At 44.6% G+C, this 19,784-nt stretch overlaps 1 protein-coding gene across 1 annotated transcript; it reads right to left on the bottom strand.

The window, feature by feature from the left end:
• Positions 1–120: 120 nt before the first annotated feature.
• prrg2 (proline rich Gla (G-carboxyglutamic acid) 2) lies at positions 121–19,171 on the bottom strand. Its single transcript, XM_053443012.1, has 7 exons — positions 18,987–19,171; positions 18,808–18,904; positions 15,206–15,378; positions 14,818–14,851; positions 14,353–14,485; positions 10,406–10,549; positions 121–2,957 (listed from the first exon to the last, which is right to left on the bottom strand). The coding sequence occupies exons 2-7, from the start codon at positions 18,890–18,892 to the stop codon at positions 2,915–2,917; spliced, it is 612 nt and encodes a 203-aa protein (XP_053298987.1). The 5' UTR covers positions 18,893–18,904; positions 18,987–19,171; the 3' UTR covers positions 121–2,914.
• Positions 19,172–19,784: the final 613 nt, after the last annotated feature.

Here is a 19,784-nt window from a genome sequence, read left to right as displayed (position 1 = left end):
ACTAAAGGGGAGGATGAGGTGAGGGGTACTCAACTGTTCAGAAGGTAAATCTGTACACTATCTATCCCCCATTCCAAGGAAAAATATAAAATAATGCCTGGTTATCCCGACACTAATACATAATGTTAACTTGTTTATTATCAAAACATTATACTAATAAATTAAAAGAAATGTACACTAGTTCAAATTGCAAAAACATAAATCAAGTTCATAATATACTGCCAAGTAATGATTATGTGTCACAGAATTTTACTCTTAAGTGATTTATGGTAACACTACAAATAGCATTTTAAGTATTACATTACATGTCATTTAGCTGACGCATTTGCCCAAAGCGACTTACATTTTTAGTACACACAACATACAGTGCCTTGCATAAGTATTCACCCCCCTTGGACTTTTTCCCATTATATACTGTTACTAACTGGAATTCAAATAGACTTAAATAAACTTTTTCCCGTTTGATCAACAAAACATGCGTAGTACTTTGAAGGTGCAAAATACATTTTATTGTGACACAAACAATAATGAGAACAAAAAAGTTGACATCTGTTGGGTGCATAAGTATTCACCCCCCTGTGTCAATACTTGGTAGAACCCCCTTTCGCTGCAATTACAGCTGCAAGTCTTTTGGGGTATGTCTCTAGCAGCTCTGCACATCTAGAGATGGAAAGGTTTGTCCATTCTTCTAGGCAAAAAAGATGAAGCTCAGTCAGATTGGATGGAGACCGTCTGTGAACCGCAATCTTCAAGTCTTGCCATAGATTCTCTATTGGATTGAGGTCTGGGCTTTGACTGGGCCATTTTAAGACATTAACATTCTTTAATCCAAACCATTCCTTTGTAGCTCTGGCTGTATGTTTAGGGTCATTGTCCTGCTGGAAGATGAACCTCCGCCCCAGTCTCAAGTCTTTTTTTCAGACTGCATCAGATTTTCTTCAAGGATTTCCCTGTATTTGGCTCCATCCATCTTTCCCTCTATTCTGACCAGTTTCCCTGTATCTGCTGAAGAGAAGCATCCCCACAGCCTGATGCTACCACCACCATGTTTCACTGTTGGGATGGTGTGCTCAGGGTGATGGGCAGTGTTGGGTTTTCGCCACACATAGCGTTTTGCATTGAGGCCAAAAAGTTCATTTTGGTCTCATCTGACCAGAGCACCTTCTTCCACATGTTTGCTGTGTCTCCCACATGGCTTCTGGCAAACTCCAAACGGGATTTTTTATGGATCCCTTTCAACAATGGCTTTCTTCTTGCCACTTTTCCATAAAGGCCAGATTTGTGGAGTAGACGACTAATAGTTGTCCTGTGGACAGATTCTCCCACCTCAGCTGTGGATCTCTGCAACTCCTCCAGAGTAACCATGGGCCTCCTGGTTGCTTCTCTGATTCATTTTCTCCTTGTCCGACTCTTCAGTTTGGGTGGACGGCCTCCTCTTGGTAGGTTTGCGGTTGTGCCATATTCTTTCCATTTTCTTATGATGGATTTTATGGTGCTCAGAGAGATGTTCAAAGCTCTGGATATTTTTTTATAACCTAACCCTGCTTCATATTTCTCCACAACTTTATCCCTGACCTGTTTGGTGAGCTCCTTGGTCTTCATGATGCTGTTTGTTCAGTAATGATCTCCAACAAACTCTGAGTCCGTCACAGAACAGGTGTATTTATACTGAGATTAAATTGCAGACAGGTGGACCCTATTTACTAATTATGTGACTTGCAAATGTGACTTGTGAATGCAATTGGTCGCACCAGATCTTTGTTAGGGGTTTCACAGTAAAGGGGGTGAAGACATATGCACTCAACACTTTTCAGATTTTTATTTGTAAATAATTGTGAAATCCATGTAATATTTCACCCCACTTCCAAATGATGCACTATTTTGTGTTGGTCCATTACATAAACTCACGATGAAATAAATTGTAATCTGTGGTTATACCATGACAAAATGTAGAAAAGTCCAAAGGGGGTGAATACTTATGCAAGGCACTGTATATGAGGGCCAGTAAGGGGTTCAGTATCTTGCCAAGGGCACTTCGGCATGCAGATGGGGAAGAGTGGGAATTGAACCAGCAACCTTCTTGTTGGAGAACGCCCACTTTACCCCCTAGGCCACACCGCCCCATGAAGTATGAAGTATACGGTCATCGTGTAGCAAACGTACAGCAACTGGAATGCTGACGAAGTTTTCAGGTTAGAGCATCCACGCTGCACATTGTCCTCGCTTACCGTACATGGTTTGCAGCAAATAGATAGTGAAAGTGATCTTTCACCACAGTTTAAATGTCCATCTGTCGCATATGACACAAACATAAATATTTGATCTCAGAAACTATGTTTTGGCTCATTAGGAGGATAACCTCCCCATAAGGTCTACTGGTCCTGAAAAAGTGTTTATGGTGTCAAAAGTCCTAAAGAGGTAACAAAAACACACACACACAAACACATTCCAGTGCACGGCTACACAATGTAGAGTAGCATTAAAGTAGTAGCATTGTGATAAACTGCTGTGATTAACAACAACACAGGTTAAAGTATGTGATTGACGTGCAGACATTCCCCTGACTTAAATTGTACACACATGCACTTGTCTATACTGGCCTGTCAAGTTGCACAAGGCAAAGAAAATAATGGGAGCTTTATGTAATTGTTACTTCATTTATTGCATTAAACTGTTATTCTCCATTTCTCCCCAAACTCAAAACTACCCTGCAGATGCAATACAATTGTGAGGGGAAACCGCAAAACATGTTCCTCAATCTCTCCACATCTCATTCCACCTTTTAAGAAGAGTTACTTCTGGGACTGGGAACTAACTTCACGCATAAGCAAAATGTATACGCACACATACACACACTCAAAAGGTAGACTAAAATCTTTCCCACTAGCCATTTGAAGAAGCTCTGTCAACCCTCTTATTCGTTGTCTCCAGGATCAGCGGGCTCTGACGGCGCACCCCTGTAGTCAAAGACAGGAATAATCTTTGTGAGCGTTATTTTTCCACAGGTGCTTCAAAAAGTTGTGTTATGTGAGATTAGCTGCTGTTGTGTAGTATGAATTCAAAAGAAGACGATGAACTCATAAATGAATCAAGATTCACAAAATACATCACACACCTGATAACAGATAAAATTTGCTGAGCAATGAAAAAGTATATCTTCTCACAAGAGAAGTTTGGAAAAGTCTCTGATTTTGTGTTTTATATAACTGTAATACTTCATCTCATTTTTTGGTTTTCTGAATGACCAATACACCCCAACTGGGGTTCTGATGGTTTAATGGAATTGCCACTCTGAAGTTCAGAAGAATTCAGCCTCTTTTGTTCAATTATGCAACACTCTTAAGGTTTGACGTCTTTCATTTTTTGTAATGATGTCATATAAAGATACAAAAAAAAGATTGACTTTATTGTCCCAGTGGGAAATATGCCTTAATCACAGTCTCTGCAGTATTAAAGCACATTCAAATGCATTCATCCATCAGGCATTAATCTACATAAACAACATTTACAGATAGTGCAATACAAAACAGCAATGAACAATAACATATACAGTGTATATATATACATCTAAATATATATATATGTATTGCTAAAGAAACAACAATAGTGCAATTATGCTAAGTTGCAGAGTTAGTGGAATTATGGTAAATGGTAGAGGGTTTTGTATTTATATAGTGCTTGTCATGTTCTGTCAGTTTAGTTTGTTTATTTCAGCCTCTGTGTTTTCTGTTTTATTTTGTAGTCTCTGTTCCTTGTGGGTTGTTTCTGTCTTCACTTCCTGTCTTGGTGATTGTCTTTCTAACTCCTCATGTGTTGCACCTGTGGCCAATTACCCCTGCCTTCCCTGTGTGTATTTAAGCCTCTGTCCTTCCCCTTGTCCTCTTTCGGATTGTCTGTTTTGCTTTCTGTGTTTTGCCAGTGTTTCTTGTACTTTTGCTCGTTCGTGTTCCTCTGGTCGTTCTGGTGGATTATGTTGCTCTTCTGTTCTGCGTTCCTGTCCTGCCCTGTCCTTTCCTGAGCCTCGTGTAAGCTTTCTTGTGCTTTTGTTAAGCAGGAAGCCGTCTGGCTTCCTGCAGCCTGCAAAGTGTGTCTGCTATGGGGGGCAGTGGCAGAAAACCCTCACCTCTACAGCCTGCTCAGAGGAACCAGCCACCAGCCTCATCTGCCGACCGGTACCTGGGGGGCTGTTGGGCTCGTGGGGGACCCCGCAGCATCCAAAAGGCTTCTGGTGTGGGTGGTGGACGTTGGAGAGGGGGCATCCACAGCAGAAGCCTCTCTCTCCAGCAGCATGCTCACAGGCACCAGCCAGACCCAGTCCCTGCTCCGCACCGGAGGCTCCCAGCTGACGTCTCTCACTCTCCGACGTCAGAGGTCCTCACAGCGGCGTCGGCTCCAGTCCCTGCTCCGAACCGGAGGCCCCCAGCTGACGTCTCTCATCCTCCGACGTCAGAGGTCCTCACAGTGGCGTCGGCTCCAGTCCCTGCTCCGCGCCGGAGATTCCCGTCTGACATCTCTCGTTCTCAGTCAGTGGTCCTCACAGCGGCGTCGGCTCCAGTCCCTGCTCCGCGCCGGAGGTTCCAACCTGACGTTCCCTGTGTTTCCGCGTCAGAGGTCCCCGTGGCACCTGCTCCGGTCCCTGCCCCGCGCCAGAGGCTTCCGGCTGGCGTCTCTCCTCTTCAGGCGTCGGAGGGCCTCGCTGTAGCTGCTCCGGTCCCTGCTCCGCGCCGGAGGCTCCTGGCTGACGTCCCCTGTGTTCCGGCATCGGAGGTCCTCCCTGTGCCAGCTCCAGTCCCTGCTCCGCGCCGGATGCTCCTGGTTGACATCCCCTGTGTTCCGTCGTCGGAGGTCCTTGCGGTGCCATCTCCAGTCCCTGTCCCACGCCGGAGGGTCCCGGCAGACGCCACCCTGGTTCCGGCGTCGGAGGTCCTTGCGGTGCCTGCTCCAGTCCCCGCTCCAGTCCCTGTCCCGCGCCGGAGGGTCCCGGCAGATGTCACTCTGGTTCCAGCGTCGGAGGTCTTCGCAGTGTCAGCTCCAGTCCCTGTCCCACACCGGAGGTTCCCGGCAGACGCCACTCTGGTTCCGGCGTCGGAGGTCCTTGCGGTGCCTAATCCAGTCCCCGCTCCTGTCCCTGCCCCGCGCCTGAGGTTCCTGGCTGATGTCTCTCATCCTCCGACATCAGAGGACCTCACAGCGGCATCGGTTCCGGTCCCTGCCCCGCGCCTGAGGTTCCTGGCTGACGTTTCAACTCCTCCGATGTCCGAGGTCCTTACAGCGGCTTGCATCCTGGTCCCTGCCCCGCGCCGGAGGTTCCCGGCTGACGTCCCTCTTCTTCAGGCGTCAGAGGTCCTCGCGTCGCCTGCTCCAGTCCTTGTCCCGCGCCGGAGGCCCCCAGCTGACTTTCTCCTCTTCGGGCTGACGTCCCTCCTGTTCAGGAGTCAAAGGTCCCTGCGGAGTCTGCTGCAGTCCCTGTCCCGCACCGGAGAGTCCCAGCTGAAGTCCCTCATGTTCAGGCGTCGGAGGTACTCGCAGCGCCGACTATGGGCCCTGTTCCGGCTGCGACTCCGGATCCTGCTCCACGTCTGGGGCTGAGGTCTGCGCCCTTTTGCGCTACCCTTGAGCGTCCATGGTGCCGCCCTCCCGAGCCTCAGAACTCTGTCCCTGAGCGGCCATGGTGCCGCCCTCCCGAGCCTCAGAACTCTGTGCCTGAGCGGCCATGGCGCCTACCTCCTGGGCCTCAGAACTCTGTCCCTGAGCGGCCACGGCGCCGCCCTCCAGAGTCTCAGAACTCTGCCTTTGAGCAGCCATGGAGCTGTCCACCTGAGTTGCAGGGCATGTCCCGGAGTCCCTCCTCCGGTCCCCCCCACCTCCCTCCCGTGGCAGTTCATGTTTTGGGCCGTCTGTCATCCGGCCCTTGAGGGGGGGGGGGGGGGGGGGGGGTACTGTCATGTTCTGTCAGTTTCGTTTGTTTATTTCAGCCTCTGTGTGTTCTGTTTCCCATTTTATTTTGTAGTCTCTGTTCCTTGTGGGTTGTTTCTGTCTTCACTTCCTGTCTTGGTGATTGTTTTTCTAACTCCTCATGTGTTGCACCTGTGGCCAATTACCCCTGCCTTACCTGTGTGTATTTTAGCCTCTGTCCTTCCCCTTGTCCTCTGTCGGATTGCCTGTGTTTCTTGTACTTGTGCTCGTTCGTGTTCCTCTGGTCGTTCTGTTGGATTATGTTGCTGTTCTGTTCTGCGTTCCTGCCCTGCCCTGTCCTGAGCCTTGTGTAAGCTTTCTTGTGCTATTGTTTAATTAAAGTCTTTTTTTTGATTAAATAGTCATGATGACCACTCACAGCTCTTTACAGTACAGTTTTACATTTGCCCATTCACACACACATTCATACAGTGCATCTATTAGCAGCACCTTCTTGTTCTATGAGGGGCAATTCGGGGGTCCAGCATCTTGCAGCTGCCCCCTGTCAGATTAGAGGAGTTTAAAGTCTTTTGGCCTGGGGGATGAAACTGTCTCTGAGCCTGGTGGTGCTGGCCCGGATACTGTGGTACCATTGGCCAGATGGCAGCAGGCAAAACAGTTTATGGCTGGGGTGATAGCGATGTTTAATTATCGGGTTGGTCTTCTTCCTACACCGCTGGATGTAGAGGTCCTCCATGGATGGTAGCTCCATCTTGGTGATGTGCTGAGCAGACTTCACCACCCTCTAGAAAGCCTTACGCCAGGTTCACACTGGACGCGGAAGCGACGCCAAAGCGTGGCGTAAACTCTAATCCCTATCGCGCCGGTGCTTGGCTGTTCACACCGGACGCGGAAGCCACGCTGAACTGCCGGGCAGCGCTAATAATATCACCCGTTGATCCAGTAGTATAAAAGCATATACATAATTGTTGCTCCAACATTAAGCAACAGCGTCCCAACATTTGTCTTTTTTTGTGTTGTCTTTATACAACATTTTCCGAGGATCATACAACTCACTGTACTTCTCCACTTCAATTATTAATTTAATGTCATTCATGTTGAAGAACTTCTCCGCTGTTTGCTCCGTTAAATGTCGGGTGTCGAGGGTAAATTACGTATTCTCCACTCAAGCCTATGTTGAGAATACGTAGCCCCCCCTCTCTCTTTTTATCTTTATGACTGCTTGTGTGGCTGTAGTGGATGGGTAGAGGGTAACATTTAATAATGTGGTTGGTAAAAGTGGTAAAATTAAAACTCCAGGACAACAGAAGGGGACTTCAAAGTATGGGATGCATATTTGATCATTTAAAATATGTCATCAATATCGTTTAAAATCTTTTTTCAGTGTGTTTCCTGTCGCGATACGCTCGCGTCAAACGAAACAAATGCACGGCGCTAGGCAGCCTTGGTGCAGCGCGGCGCTTCAGCCTCCGGTGTGACCAGCAGAAAGGTTTAACATGGGAGTGGATGGGAGCCAGCTGTTATTTAAGGTTTGGCGCTGCGCTTTTGCCACGCTTCTGCGTCCGGTGTGAACCCGGCGTTACGGTGCAGGGGGGTGAAGTGATGCAGCCAGTCAGGATACTCCCTATGGTTCACCTGCAGAAATTTCAGAGAATCCTGGCATCCATGTTGAGCCGCTGTCTGGCCGTCTTCCTGATGAAGTCTGAGTGGTGGGTCCTGGTCATGTCCTCACTGATGTGGACCCCGAGGAACCTGAAGCTGCTGACTCACTCCAACGTAGTCCCGTTGATGGATATGGGAGCGTGTTCTACTCCTTGTCTCTTTCTGTAGTCCACGATCAGCTCCTTCGTTTTGCTGACGTTTAGATGGACGTTGTTGTCCTGGCACCAACATTTCAGCCCTCTGACATCCTCTCTGTAGGCCTTCTCATTGTGGCCGGTGATCAGGCCTATAACAGTTGTGTCATCAGCAGACTTAATGATGGTGTTGGAGCTGTGGGTGGCCACGCAGTCATGCATGAACGGGGAGCACAGGAGAGGACTGAGCAGGTAGCCCTGGGGGGAACCAGTGTTTAGAGTCAGGGTTGAGGATGTGGTGCTGCATATCCGCACAGCCTGTGGTCTGCCCGTCAGGAAGTTCAGGATCCAGTCACAGAGGGCGATGTTGAGCCCCAGGTCTCTGAGCCTGGTGACGAGCTTCAGGGGCACGATGGTATTGAATGCTGAACTGTAGTCAATGAACAGCATTCTGACATATGTGTCCCTCTGGTCCAGGTGGGAGAGGGCAGTGTGAAGGGTGAGGGAGATGGCATCTGCAGTCGACCTATCTGGCCGGTAGGCAAACTGAAGAGAAACAGGGAGGAAGGAGGTGATGAAGGGTTTGACTAACCGCTCAAAACACTTCATGATGGTGGAGATGAGTGCTACTGGGCTCTAGTCGTTCAGGCAGAGGATTTTTGTTTTCTTGTGAACAGGGACAATTATGGTCTCCTTGAAGCATGTGGGGACTACAGGCTGGAGCAGAGACAGATTGAAAATGTCTGTGAACACTTCTGCGAGCTGATCTGCACACACCTTGAGAGCTTGGCCAGGGATGCCATTCCTTGTGTTAGAGCCCTGGTAGTGGGACTCTACTTTGTCCCTGTAAAGTCTCTTGGCACTGCTATTAGCACTCCGGAGCGCGTACCTGGACTTCCTGTACTCCTCCAGTTCACCTGAGTTGTAGGCATCAATCTGTGCTTTGAGTTAGGCATGGACTTCAGCATTATTCCAGGGCGTCTGGATAGGGAATGTTCGTACAGTAATCCTCGGAATGACTTCATCGATGTACAGCTGTGGCCAAAAGTTTTGAGAATGATTTGGTTTTCACAAAGTGTGTTGCTTCAGTGTTTTTAGATCTTTTTGTCAGATGTTACAATGGTATACTGAAGTATAATTACAAGCATTTCATAAGTGTCAAAGGATTTTATTGACAATTACATTAAGTTTATGCAAAGAGTCAATATTTGCAGAGTTGACCCTTCTTTTTCAAGACCTCTGCAATTCGCCCTGGCATGCTGTCAATTAACGTCTGGGCCACATCCTGACTGATGGCAGCCCTTTCTTGCATAATCAATGCATGGAGTTTGTCAGAATTTGTGGGTTTTTGTTCGTCCACCCACCTCTTGAGGATTGACCACAAGTTCTGAATTGGATTAAGGTCTGGGGAATTTCCTAGCCATGGACCCAAAATTTCTATGTTTTGTTCCCCGAGCCACTTAGTTATCACTTTTGCCTTATGGCAAGGTGCTCCATCATGCTGGAAAAGGCATTGTTCGTCACCAAACTGTTCTTGGATGGTTGGGAGAAGTTGCTCTCGGAGGATGTTTTGGTACTATTCTTTATTCATGGCTGTGTTCTTAGGCAAAATTGTTAATGAGCCCACTCCCTTGGCTGAGAAGCAACCCCACAGATGAATGGTCTCAGGATGCTTTACTGTTTGCATGACACAGGACTGATGGTAGCGCTCACCTTTCTTCTCCAGACAAGCTTTTTTTCTAGATGCCCTAACCAATCGGTAAGGGGATTCATCAGAGAAAAGGACTTTACCCCAGTCCACAGTCGTCCAGACCCTGTACCTTTGGCAGAATATCAGTCTGTCCCTGATGTTTTTCCTGGAGAGAAGTGGCTTCTTTGCTGCCCTTCTTGACACCAGGCCATCCTCCCAAAGTCTTCGCCTCACTGTGCGTGCAGATGCACTCACACCTGCCTACTGCCATTCCTGAGCAACCTCTGCACTAGTGGTGCCCCGATCCCGCAGCTAAATCAACTTTAGGAGACGGTCCTGGCGCTTGCTGGACTTTCTTGGACGCCCTGAAGCCTTTTTCACAACAATTGAACCTCTCGCCTTGAAATTCTTAATGATCAGATAAAGGGTAGATTTAGGTGCAATTTTACTAGCAGCAATATCCTGGTCTCTGAAGCCTTTTGTGCAAAACAATGATGACTGCACGCGTTTCCTTGCAGGTAACCATGGTTAACAGAGGAAGAACAATGAATTCAAGCACAACCCTCCTTTTAAAGCTTCCAGTCTACTATTATGTCTCAATCAGAATGATTGGACAGCACGGACATGATGTCAGCTGGTCCTTCTTTGGCAGGGCTGAAATGCATTGGAAATGTTTTTTGGGGGATAAGTTCATTTTCGTGGCAAAGAGGGACTTTGCAATTAATTAATTAATCCCTGTTTGTATGATTTGATTATGTAAAATGGTGTGCAGACCATTGTTGTGTGGAAAAGTGTTAAATATTCAGGTGCTTCTTTTCAAAATAAAGAATTTCCTGTGACTTGGGAAAATCTGTTTGTCAGAAATTGGTTACAAAAGTACATTTTAAACACATTTAGTAAATGATGCATATTTGTCTTAATTTTTGTGCGTGGATCTCGGAATACTATAAACATTTGCCTGGATTCCTGTAAGGCACAACTCCTCAGTTGAGCACTCGTTTACCCTGAATAAGGTGGTGGTGGGGCATCATGCTGCCCACTGCGGTTCAGAGCCTCATTGTAGCTGGGTAGACCTGGAGCAGTGATCCCAGCAAGGGGCACCATCTCCGGAGCGGGACGGCCATCTGCTGCCATCCTCACTGGAGCTCTGTTGGACAAAAAGCAAGCAGCAGGCCTCCAAATCAGACAAATTCAACATACATTCAATCAATCATCAAATTTTATTTGTATAGCCAATCCAGGAAACACCAACAGCCAATCATATTTGCTGTAGTTTACCGTGCTCCAGGGCCTTTACCGAATTTTTAACGGAATTCCCTGAGTTTTATCAAACCTAGTCCTATAGACCAATACAATTTTTATTGATGTTGACTTTAATATTCATGGTGACAATAATAAAGATAGCCTTAGCGTAGCATTTATTTCAATACTAGACTCAATTGGTTTCAGTCAGTGTGTACACCAACCTACTCATTGTTGTAACCACACACTTGACCTTGTATTGTTGTACGGTGTCGGAATTGAACATTTAACAGTACTTCCGCGCAATCCAGCTCTATCAGACCATAATTAATCTTGATGATGTTTTCCTACACCTGACATCTATTGCACTTCTGTCCGTCCTGGGAGAGGGATCCCTCACATGTGGCTCTCTCTGCGTTTTTTACGTATTTTTACCCTATTAAAAGGGTTATTAGTAGTTTTTCCTTACTCTTGCTAAGGGTTAAGAACAGAGGATGTCACACCATGTTAAAGCCCTATGAGACGAATCGTGATTTGTGAATATGGGCTATACAAATAAATTTGATTGATATTCACAAATCACAATTTGTCTCATATGGCTTAAGAAGGTGCGACAACCTCTGCCCTTAAACATGAACAAGAGTAAGGAAAAACTAGTAGAAACCTCAGAGAGAGCCTAATGTGAGCGATCCCTCTCCCAGGACGTACAGAAGTGCCACGTAATGGGGAACATCAGAAAAATCTGAAAAATAACAGTTTTTACAATTTGATTAGAAGAAACAGTTTTGTAAATAATGGAAAATGTGTCTATTTTCAAAGTACTTGTGCATAAGAAATATTTCTGATAGAGATGAACCAGTTCAGACTCAAGTCCAAAACAAACACGAATAATGTCAGTAAATGTGAAAGCAAATTTGTTTGATAAAAATAAAGGGGTTTCCCAGATTGTTTACAATACAATACAATTGAATATTTTGGTGGTGATGGTGGTGCTGGAGAAAAGAACTGGGGTCTCATTTATAAAAAAGTGCGTGGGATTGATACTAAAAGTGTATGTGTGCACAAAAGCCGGAAATGGCGTATGCAAAAGAAAATTTCGATTTATAAAACAGTGCGCACGCACACCTGAACGCAATGTTCACTTTATAAATCACAGTCCACCTGGAATCGTCGTACGTGGATCTGCCTCCAAGTCCGCCCTCCACAAATCCACTTTCAACCATGATCAATGCAAAGCACATCATGAATATTAAATTGTGCTGCTGACTAATGGGTTTCCACCGTGAGTCCTGACAGAGTCACGGCATCAAGCGATGAGAAGAGGAAGAGCGATTTTATGGGACAACAGCGATGTCACTAATAAAGAAAATACACTGATAGTCTGCTGCTGCTTTGGATAATACAATGTGTGAGAGTGAGTATGATAGAAAGAACAGAGCCTGAAATAAAAAAAAGATCCAATTCAAAGGTGGAGGCAAAAAAAAAAACTTCTCAGAATGTGAGGGAACTTTTTGCATTGTCTGTTCGTATTTTAATCATCCAAAACTGCGGGGTTATTAAATCCAGAGACAGCTGTGATGTCTCCGATCTATAGAATTTAACAGAATTATTATTAAATGCTTGTGTTTGTACTGGGATGGTTCGCTTCCGTCGGTTGATCGATCTGTGGAATACTGGACTCTATTCAGCACAAAGATCAGAGATCATAGATCAATAGAATCTATATTAACTGATCAGACATTGCTGAACCCTCGTTTCCTCCTCATCCTTCCCTTCGCGTGTATCCATCACGCAGAATCACGCACCAGTGTCCAAGCAGTATTTATTTATTTAAACAACCGGACCGATTACCTCACATCAATGGATCCTAACCGTCATTTGCATATTAGTATGGTAATAAATAGAGCAGTGAAATAAATGTGGCATAATGAAATAAAAGTCCCATGAAATAAATAAATGTGGCATTATGAAATAAAAGTACAGTGAAATAAATAAATGTCATCTTTTGAAATTCATTTCAGTTATATATTTATATTATGCTATATTTGTTGCCTGATTGTTTTATTTCAGGGTTTATTCCATAGCCTTATTTATTTATCTATTTATTTATTTATAACATTTTGGCTCAAACGGGATTCCATTCATATGGGGTTACACATCACACAGGATATCCAAGTCTCACATACATACGCCCAATAAAAAGGGTGGTCTTGGTTTGCCAATTCTAAAACACTACTATTGGGCAGCTAACTCCAGGGCTTACCTACTGGAATGGCTGAGGTGCAGAGGCGGAGAGGGGCCCTTTATTGCTGCAACTTGAGGCCTCTGCTGTTAAAAATTCCTCACTTCCTTTATTTTTCCAGCTCTGCCCTCATCGACAAGTCAATTCAATTGAACTTTACCCTGATGAATTCTTGAGAACATTAAATCCGATAAAGTTGGCTCGCTGGGCACCTAGTGTCTAGCAGTGATGCCGGTAACGCGTTACTCTAATCTGACCACTTTTTTCAGTAACGAGTAATCTAACGCGTTACTATTTTCAAACCAGTAATCAGATTAAAGTTACTTGTCCAAGTCACAGTGCGTTACTATTTTGTCATCAATAGTAAAATATATATTTGATTTCTTCTTGCGTCTCTAAGAGTGAAGTCATGTAGCCCAGTGATTTTCACCCAGCGTTCCGCGGCACACTAGTGTGCCGTGAGAGATCGTCAGGTGTGCCGTGGAAAATTATTTAATATATAGTGTTGCCCCTACGTTTTTTTTTGGGGGGGGGGGAGGTCCTCGTCAGCGGCGCCTCATGGCGTTGCTGGTGCGGGGGCTTTCTTCCTTTCTCTTGGGCCGCGGGCGGTGTCCGTCGGCGGTGCGGAAGGCGGGGACCGGTTGTAGGGGACCGTGTACGGCGGTCGGCGGCAGCGACTCTGGACGAGTGTCGGGCCCTTCTCGCGGAACACCTCAACTACGGTGTCCGCTGGGGGAACCCTCCGATCGCGCGGGGGCCCTCTTCGGCGGTTTCTAATAAAGTGAGTGTTGGTAAAACCGTTTTAGGGCGGCAGGGGTGTTGTCGGCAGTTGCTGAATGTAACTAATAAAGTAACTTGTAATCTAACTTAGTTACTTTTAAAATAAAGTAATCTGTAAAGTAACTAAGTTACTTTTTTGAAGTAACTGTGGCAACACTGGTGTCTAACCTGGGTCTTTGCACTTTGGAGAGAAAGGGACATCAGAAGTTTAAATCCCCCATCACCACTAACTATTTCCATGGAAATGTTTTGCTCCCTCCGGGCTTCAAGCACCCAATATCGACATTTGTAGAATGTCTGGCTGGTCAGGTTTCTTCTGACTTCATTAAGGAGGCCTGAGCTAGGGACTTGAACTCGGATACATCAGCGGAGCTCTGGGAAGTGGCAATGACTTGGATTCATTGTTGTTCCAGAAATTCACCCTACATATTAATCCAGTACAAAGTGATGCATATACTGCATTACTCAAAAACAAAGCTGAACCGCATGTTCCCAGCGGTCGCTTCTCAATGTGATTAATGTGGCTCTGCTGAGGGTTCACTTGCGAACTACTCTGTATAACCTTTGGACTAAGATTTTCCTCGGCTCTCAAAAGCCTATTCTAATCCTTGAGGGACTATGAGTATCATAAATCTGATTTCAATTTGCAATTTGTTTTCAAATGTTACACATCTGGGTAAACTTACTGGGCTGACGTCTGGCCATCCTTCTTTTTAGCTTTGTAGAAGTATATTCCCAGGACAGTGGCAATAACAGCAGACACTAGGACAGCCAGGATACCTGCCACCACTCCCGACACATCCAATCTGGGAGCATACGCTTAAAAAACAAGAATAATTACTATCGAAACATTGTTTTTTTTTTTAAACGATTTTTTAGCGTCGTGAGCTCTTGCTCTTAAACTGGTTTCAGGTACACTCTTTGGTAGGTAGTATGCCAACTTCCTTCAGTAATTCGTCAGTGGACAGTTTAAACAAGCAGTTAAAATAAGTATAATATAAGCAATGCAATAAAAATAATAATAATAATAATAAGATACATTTATTGGTCCAAATATATCTTTAATATGAAAACGCTATCACAGTCGATGAACCCAATACCAAAGCCCGTAAATGACGGTCATGGATAGTATTAATCCTATAAACCATTACCTTGACTGTTGACATAGTTGGTCCAAAATATTTCCTAAAAATGGATGCAAAAGAAAATTGAATGATATAGTTTCAATAGAGCTGGATAAAAGACACATTAGGAGTTATTAATCAGTTGCATGCATAAATAGTTCTCTCTACTCAGATTGTAGTGATAATTGAAAACCATTCAAAGATGCTTCATTAGAGGAGAAGTAAATTAAATTGAAAGCTCACAATTATTTCTTAGTCTCTTTAAAATATTCTTGGTACTGTTCACACAGTTGTAACACAAATGTTCAGGCAGTGTTCACCACCCGAAAAGTCTTCAGATCGGCAACTTTGAAAAAAAAATTGTCTACTTTCAATTGTTATGGAAAAGGGGGACAGTGACAACAAGCCGCATTACCGTTTGAGTGTCGTCCTCAAACACCTCTCTGGCCTCCTCACGGCTGCACATCTCCTCCTTACACTCCCTCTCCAAATCGTCAGACACCAACAGCTCAAAGTCCCAGCTGTTATAAAGCAGTGTGCGCGACAGGTAGGAGGTTGCTGTATGCTCATCCAACAACACAGGCTCTCCTGAAAGACACAGGCCTCATACACTTACAGAGTACATACAAACTGAAACCAATACAACCCCAATGCCCCTAAGCCGATATAAAAATGCCCTTGAGGAATATTGTTTTTGGGACACATATCATACGTTTTCAGATGAGACAATTGCGGAGGTTAAAGTTGATTGACTTCAGCTTTAGTATATTAATGCTAACGACATCCCCAAAAAGGATCCTAAAGTAAACATATTCCCCCACAAAAGCACTATTCCCTCCTGTTTGATTGCCATATGATAAAAACCTGCTGTTTAAGGACATTACTAAGCATTATTTTATTTTATTTTTGTATTTTTTATTTTTTTTAATAATATTTTTATTACATTTTCTCATAACACAAAACATACAGAGCTGCTCAGACACGACAGAAAAGGAAGAAAAAAAACTGAATGTGGGCATGTGGATACAGTAAATTAATTAAGAAAATAAAAATAAATGACAGTGGGCACATTTTCCAACCCGCCCCCCTCCCCCTACTTCCCCCACATCAAGACAAGGCAGAGTCCAGCTAGGAATCAATACAGAGCATTCAAACATAGCGAGGCTACAAGGTGCACGTAACCACTTAAGACAAAGTCACAAAGACAGGCTAGGCTGATCTGGGAAATCCACGAAGCAAGGAAGATGACAGTGTTGGCCCAATATGCTGCAAGTAAGGGTCCCAGACCTTATAGAAGGCATCTATTTTGGAATGAAGCATGCACGTGATGTATTCACTAGGAATGCAGTACATAACAATGTTGTGCCATGACTTTTTTGTTGGAGCAACATTCTTGTTCCAGAAGAGTAGAATGTTCTTTCTAGCAGCAAAAGACAGTATATTGAAAAGTCTCCTGTGTTTACTGTCAGTGATCCGACCATCCGGGAGACCAAGTATCAGGCACATAGAGTCCATCCGTATTGGGACACCAAAGATAACAGTCAGTTCAATCACAATACTAGACCAGTAGTTTTGTAATTTCACACATGACCAGAGGCAGTGGACATAATAACCAGTCTCAGAGTTGCATTTCCAGCAGAGCGGGGAGATCTTAGCATCCATTTTGTTCTTGACAACAGGTGTTATATGCGTGCGATGTACAATTCTGAACTGTATGGATTTGGTGCGGTTACACACAGAAATGTTCATGGCCTGAGACCAGACTTCCTGCCAGTCAGCATCATCTATAGCAACGCCTAGATCTTTCTCCCAAGCTTGCTTGGTGGTTTATGAGGTAAGAGGAGAATTAGAGTTCAGAGCTCTGTAAAAAACAGTAATACATTTCTTACTAATCTGCAGAGACAAGGCCTTCTCCACACACAAAGTGGTGTTATTAGTCGTTAAGGTGGTGTCTTTAACTATGAAATCTCTAATTTGTAAGACTAAGCATTATTTAAAACTGAAACTACAGTTGTTTTGAAAAAAAAAATGTCTCCAGTGGGAGCAGACCTGTAGCAAGTAATGCTCCTAGGAAGCATCAGCCTGCCCACACAATTCACTGGCCAAAATACGCATCTCTTTCTCATACTACTCCCCCTTACTGATTACACCTGGTCTCGTCTGCTGTTCAGCTGGCCCCCACTGTTGGGATTGGTCAACAGATTCCAACATATTTAGGAATTGATTGCCTCTGCTCTTGCTTTGCCTGGCTTTGTTAGTGGGTTTGCCAGACTAGCTGCTGGATGGAGCGGAACTCATCTTACTGCAGATTTGGAGTTCGACTGATTGAGCTTATTGAGAAAATAGCACTGATGACATATCATCCAGAGGGTGAACATCTCAACGTTTAGGGGACTAATAAAATAGAGAAAGAAGTGGAATGAAGGTTTTTTTTTTTTAAACGACCACATTAATTCAAATTACAGAGATAAAAGTTATGTGACTTTAAGGAGTTATGTGAAAATAATATAAAATTAAAATGAAATTAATGAAGATAAGTAGCCTGGATGCCAGACGAACTTAGCCCGGCCCACAACATTTGAGGTCTGGAAGTTCAGTCTGGCATCGCTCCGTTGGGGAGAAACTATGTCCGAACAGAAGCTGTTCGGACCAATCAAATTTTCAGGGCGGGCTTTATAAGACGATGGACAGATGATCAACAGTAACGTAATCAACCACGTCACCAAAGAGCACTTGGGCCCCCGGTCTCTTTTCTCTGATGCCTCAGGTGAACACGCTTCTTCAGCCTGGTCGCCTTCGTCGTCTGTCCATTTTTTAAACACGGGAATGTCGCGTTCCAACCGTGTTATTAAGTTCTTACAGGACCGACAAATGCGATACGATTTGTTTGATGTGTTCTGGAGTTGTAATCCTAAACGGAGAACTTGTTCGTACGTGCATTCACCTTTACGCCGGGTTCACTGAAGCCTTAAATAACAGCTGGCTCCCATCCACTCCCATGTTAAACCTTTGTGCGGGTCACACCGAAGGCTGAGGCGCCGCGCTGCGCCAAGGCTGCCTAGCGCCGTGCAGCAATCTTTTCGGTGTTGAGTCTATTTTTTGCACTTAACACGAGCTTATTGCGCAAGGAAACACACTGAAAAATGATTTTAAACGATATTGATGACAAATTTATATGATATAAATGATCAAATATGCATCCCATACTTTGAATTCCCCTTCTGTTGTCCTGGAGTTTTAATTTGACCAATTTTACCCATGACATTATTAAATGTCCCCCTCTGCCCATCCACTACAGCCACACAAGCAGTCATAAAGATAAAACGAGAGAGAGGGGGGGGGGGGAGGCTACGTATTCTCCACATAGGCTTGCGTGGAGAATACGTAATTTTCCCTCGACACCCGACATTTAACGGAGCAAACAGCGGAGAAGTTCTTCAACATGGATGAGTTCTGTTGACAACAACAATGCGTCGCTTAAAATACATCATATACTTGTGCTCTGATTTGTTGTAGGTCTATCCAATTGAGCGAAGAGGCATTTTTTTTCCTGGTTCGGTTGAAACACGCCCCCTAATCACAGCCCAATGGAGCGGTATCAGACTCATATTCTGACTAGAATTATGAGTATGACAACGTCAGGCTAGAAGATAAGTTAAATGAACCTAGACCTCTTTTGTTACTCTGAGAGTGAGACATATTTTTTCTTCTTCTCATCCTCAATGTGAGAAGACTAAATACAAATAAAAACAGATGGATGAATTATATGTTACTTCTTCTTTGAGGTATTAACTAACTCAGACTGAATTACCATGATCATAAACACAAAGAGCTTCATCAGAGTATCTGCCGACTACATTCCCTTTCTCATATCCTGGAATTGTATCTGATAAAAGTTAGGTATGTTTCTGATGGCATGAGGGCAATTAAGAGACTCACAAGCTACATAAATGTGTCAGTAAGTTCAGTGTGCCTTTCTACAAGCTGAGTAGCTCTGAGAGCAGGCGTGTTGTCTACCTTGAGCATGCCTGGAGGTGACAGCACAGTGGGCCAGCTGCAGTAAGGACAATGCCGGGATCCACACCTCTGGTATGGCTGCCATTGTAGCAAACAACTACATGGAAAACAACAAGAAACAGCATCTGTGGAAGGGATTGCAACACTTGTAGTCTGAAGGATAATCCTCTAACACTTACCTGTCCACTGCAGTTTGCTCTGTCTGTCCAAGGTTTTTGGGAGAGCAATATTCCTGGTTCTGCTATATATTCAGTAACATATAGGCCCCACTGTCACTACACACTAAAGTCTGTGTTGAAACCGTCAGGACAAAAATATGTTATGCTGCTTTCCAAACCTGTTGAACAGCATAGCAGCTGGTGGGAGGAACCTCCACAAACCTGTCTACTTACTCACTATATACTGGCTTTGAGTGCAAGCTTGACTTATCCACACCTGTGTGTGTGTGTGTGTGTGTGTGTGTGTGTGTGTGTGTGTGTGTGTGTGTTCGACCCACATTGTTTAAACTGACAAAGTTTGTAATTTACCTCAATAAAATAATAGACAGAATATGTCAAGGCTCTTGTGTTGCCTATTTCACTAATATGTTTGTGTATTTTAATGACATGTCTGTGAAGTTGCCACTAATTTACTACTTTACAACCGCTGGCTGTCGAGGTGGTGTCATGTAAATGGTATGGGCTTTGTAGATAGTTGGCAAACTTTTTGGAGGAAACCTGGTCTTTTTAGGAGACACGGCGTCATCCCACTTGGAATGGGGCATCAACTGGTGGGTCGCAACCCACCCGTTTTCAGTGGGTCGCGGGCCTTTGTCGGGCAAAAAAGATGTTAAAGAAAAAAAATCCTGTGCTTTTATTTTGAAGGGTATTTTTTTATGCAGCGTAGTGCCGTCTATTCACACTCCTTAGCAGTATTTGTTTCACACTCCTTAACAGTATTTGTTAAGGAGTGTGAATAGGGTTAGTTTTTTTTGTTGT

This window comes from Pleuronectes platessa, chromosome 16, assembly GCF_947347685.1.
Source record: "Pleuronectes platessa chromosome 16, fPlePla1.1, whole genome shotgun sequence".
In the NCBI taxonomy this organism is placed as follows: domain Eukaryota; kingdom Metazoa; phylum Chordata; class Actinopteri; order Pleuronectiformes; family Pleuronectidae; genus Pleuronectes; species Pleuronectes platessa.
This window is presented reverse-complemented; position numbering and strand designations above follow the sequence as displayed.

Coding starts and splice junctions, on each gene's coding strand:
- prrg2 (XM_053443012.1), bottom strand. CDS start 18,892: ATGGCAGCCATACCAGAGGTGTGGATCCCGGCATTGTCCTTACTGCAG. Junction 14,852..15,205: donor TTGAGGACGACACTCAAACG/GTAATGCGGCTT, acceptor ATCCATTTTTAG/GAAATATTTTGGACCAACTA. Junction 10,550..14,352: donor GATGGCCAGACGTCAGCCCA/GTAAGTTTACCC, acceptor TTTGTCCAACAG/AGCTCCAGTGAGGATGGCAG.